At 51.0% G+C, this 3,865-nt stretch overlaps 1 protein-coding gene across 1 annotated transcript; it reads right to left on the bottom strand.

Annotated features, from left to right (window-relative positions):
* Positions 1–1,139: 1,139 nt before the first annotated feature.
* GADD45A (growth arrest and DNA damage inducible alpha) lies at positions 1,140–3,417 on the bottom strand. Its single transcript, XM_080932580.1, has 4 exons — positions 3,235–3,417; positions 3,042–3,143; positions 2,719–2,953; positions 1,140–1,802 (listed from the first exon to the last, which is right to left on the bottom strand). Exons 1-4 carry the CDS (start codon positions 3,276–3,278, stop codon positions 1,689–1,691), a joined length of 495 nt encoding a protein of 164 aa, XP_080788706.1. The 5' UTR covers positions 3,279–3,417; the 3' UTR covers positions 1,140–1,688.
* Positions 3,418–3,865: the final 448 nt, after the last annotated feature.

The following is a 3,865-nucleotide window of genomic DNA, read 5'->3' as shown; positions in this document are numbered from 1 at the left end:
TCCAGTTGTTTGGGATTACACGTTGGCTTAAAACAAAAGACTAAATAAGGCCTAGAAATCCACATTCTGAAGAGCAGAAAAACAGAAGGCTCTTAGGCCTATCCATAGAAGATGGTCAGAAGCTCGAGGATATGGTTGTTTCTTCTGCTCTCCTTGCTGGTCACAAGGCTAGCAAACAGGTGCCCAAGGAGCTCCAGAGACCACTCCAGGGGTTAGGGGCAGGGGGCGACCAAGCTGCAAACAGCGGAGACTCTTCAGCATGCACCTTGGTCTGCCTACATGGGCCTGCTACAGTTAATTACCAGATGCTTTCTGACCAGACAGTAGAAAGGCTTCTTCTACTGAAGTCTTTTTTTTTCTTTCCTTCCTTCTTTTCAGCCACTTCTTCTCTGACCCCTCACAGCAGTTGTGGAAAATGCTCAGCTGAAGCTGCCCTGGGAAGAGGCTATGAACAGGACTAAAGTTGCCCTTTGTCATGGTTCTACAAAATGTTCTCACCAACTTACGCTGTCCCTGACCACTGGAACCGTGCAGCCATCCGCCCTGTTAACTACCCCTTACCTCCTGTGTTACCTACAACCCTATGTCACTTCCTTCTACAGACTGGCAAGTTCACAGAGGGAAGCTCAGATACATAATGGTGATGTAGGAACTGTCAGCGTCTGAGCAGAACCCCCACCTTTCCAACCCTCACTTATCTGCCTACACCAGAGGCACAGTCACCCTTGCAGGTCTCTCTGCAGGCTCTGATCTTGCAGGCCTGCGCCCTTGCAAAAACTTTTGTAGCCGTTAGCAATATCCTTTCCTTCTCTCTACCTAGAGAAATTAAGCTCATTTCTTAAGCCCCCAAGAAAATGATTTTCCCCCTCAATAAAAGCTTCACTCATCTTCAAGCAGCTTTGATAGCCCTCCTCTCTGCTCCCAATTAATTATAGCATGCAATTAATTGTAGCATTTAAATAACCCACTGGAATTCAGACTTTGCAAGGTGAATCTTTTCCACACTCCCTATTCCATTACCCAAACCCTCTACAATCACCCACCTTCCTGCCTAGTGCAAAATAAAGCAAAGCTTCAATAAAATGATGTCTGATAACAATCAGTGTTGTAGAACACAAACCACACATTGAGAAATGACACACTGATACTATACCAGTTTATTTTAAGATAATATGCTTCAAAAACTTTATCATAAATAACCTTTCACGTCATAAAATAACTTAGTACGATTTATAATAATAAAACTTCTGAGAATTTAACATCTCATCAAAATACAATTAAACTGTGGCTTGAAAATATGATAAACCCTTTTCACTTTTATTTGAAGGCAGAAAGACCAGAAAAATACCCAAACTATTGCTACACATTTAAAGTTTCAACAAAGCAATATTTGGCTTCTCTTAATGTCACCCGGCCATCCGAAATTAGTAGTTTTCTTTCTTGCACAGTCCTTTGTAGTTTTTATCCCTTTTGGCTTGGATTTCTGTTTCCAAACAGCTTCCTTCTTCAGTCTCCCCTCTCTCTCCCTCTGCAAAGTCATCTCCTGGACCGCCCGTAGTTGAACTCGGCCCCTGGACATCAGTTTCTGTAATCCTTGCATCAGCGTGGGGGGGTGACTGCTTGAGTAACTACAAAGGTATTTCAAAACTTCAGTGCAATTTGGTTCAGCTCTGTCCATTCGGAAGCCATCACCGTTCGGGGAGGTTAATCACTGGCACCCACTGATCCATGTAGCGGCTTTCCCGGCAAAAACAAATTAGTTGACTTAAGGCCGGATCCTTCCATTGTGACGAATGTGGGTTCTGAGAACAGATTTAGACAAATTACTTCCCTCGTAAGACGATCAGCGTCGGGCTCCTACCTAATTGTACTACTTCTGAAAGAGCCCAAACCCAAACGTTCTGTTAAATGGCATTTGGCAAAGTCTCAACACCTGTCAGGTACACTGAGCTGCAGGAGATTTTGCATATGAACTGCTCCATCCGGCAGGAGGTTAGCACTCTTAAGGCAGCCCTTCCAAGCACTGGTGGGGTCCTAAGTAAAATACTTCTGAAAAAAACATTCTCAGGCTGTGTGCCTAGTGGGAGCTGCAGGGCAGGCAGCTAGCTGAACGCTTATCTTTCCTGGGGGATGAATAGCACTTTTCGCTGGCAGCTCAAGCAATTAGGCTGCCACTTTCCCACACAAGTCAAAAGAGAGAAGAAAGTACAAAAACAAAAACACCAGCAGACCAAGCCAGCACGTTTCTTTCTGGAAACACTATCCACCCAGCACACATTTTTAAGCGGCGGGGAGGACGGTGGAGAGGGCTCGTTTAAACAAACTCGAGAGCAGCTTGGAAAAGAATTCCACTCCGTACCACTTCACAGAGTTATCTACGTCCAGGGAATTACTACGGTCTGTCCCCTACACCACTTCTATCTTTAGCTTTGACAGCAAATGAAGAATGAAGCTGACTTCTTAACGAAGGGGGAGCCGGGAATTTATGTGGCTTTATCTAATCTGTTCTGCTCCAAAGAATTAGTCACTCGAGGTAGTGCAGAGGTAGGCAGGGGTAAGCTGGGCAGCCTGCTGACTCACAGAGATATCTTCCGCCGCTGGAGGCCACCCACGAGCTTGGACAAGCTCCTCACGGTATCAGAACCCCCGCGAGATCAGCGTCCAACTCGGACAAGGTCCACCCCGGCAGATTCTGGGCTGCAGCCCCGGGTCTCTTACCGTCACCAGCACACAGTGCAAGTCCGGGGTCTGCGCGGCGCCCCCGCTCTCCGGGCCCGCGTCGTTCTCCAGTAGCAGCAGCTCCGCCAGCCGACCCGGGTTGCTGACCCGGAGGATGTTGATGTCGTTCTCGCAGCAGAACGCACGAATGAGGGTGAAATGGATCTGCAGAGCCACGTCCCGGTCATCGTCTTCGTCCGCGGCCAGTAGGCACAGTACCACGTTGTCTGGATCTCTGCGGGCAACGGGGCAGCGGTGAGTGCACAGGCTCCGGGGAGAGGTAGGTGGGCGGGCGGGGGTCGCGGGCGACCGGGACCACTTACACGTTGAGCAGCTTGGCAGCCTCGTACACGCCAACGGTGATGGTGCGCTGACTCCGAGCCTTGCTGAGCACTTCCTCCAGGGCATCGCCCACCGTGTCCATCCTGCGGACGGGCAGGGCGAGAGCGGGTCAGCCGGGTCCCCGGCCGCCAGGCGAGAGGGGATGGCGGCCACCGAGTCCGCGGGCATACTTACCTTTCGGTCTTCAGCTCTGCGGCCGAGAATTCCTCCAAAGTCATATTGCAAGTGCGAGTCCCTCACGCGGCGCGCGGGCTGCTCCTGGCCCCCACAGTGCGCGGCGCCGGCTCTGCGCTCGCTCCCACCCTCCGGTCTCCGCCGCAGGCTTCTCGCCTATCCTCGCCGGGGACACCGCACGGCTGCCTCGGGGCCACTGGAGGACAAAGGGCCCGATTCCCCAGATATGGGGCTAGCCCTCAGCCAACCACGTCCGTCCTCATTTGCATGCAGCGAGGCCATTGGTTCATGCAAATGAGCAGACTTTGACACTCAGCCCCGAGCTCCGCCGAGCCAGGCAGAGTTGAGCGGAAGGGGGCGGAGCTACGCGGGAGGGAGCCCCTGGGAGGAAGGTGGTGTGGCAGAGCCGGTTGGTGGGGTCCTGAGCCAGCTCTAGGTAGTTTGTGAAGCCATCTGCTGCGGGAGGGCTTTGCAGTGGTTCAAGTGTCCTCAGCTCTGACCGAAACAGCCTGCCCATTGTTTTTGTGGTTGTGGACATCTTTTGATTGTCGTTTCATGTTCTTTTGTGTTAAGGGGCTGCTTTTTAAAATTTATTTCCAGGGGTTAATGCACTCCAGTCTAGCCGTTATTA

Source organism: Micromys minutus, assembly GCF_963924665.1.
Source record: "Micromys minutus genome assembly, chromosome: 18".
In the NCBI taxonomy this organism is placed as follows: Eukaryota; Metazoa; Chordata; class Mammalia; order Rodentia; family Muridae; genus Micromys; species Micromys minutus.
This window is presented reverse-complemented; position numbering and strand designations above follow the sequence as displayed.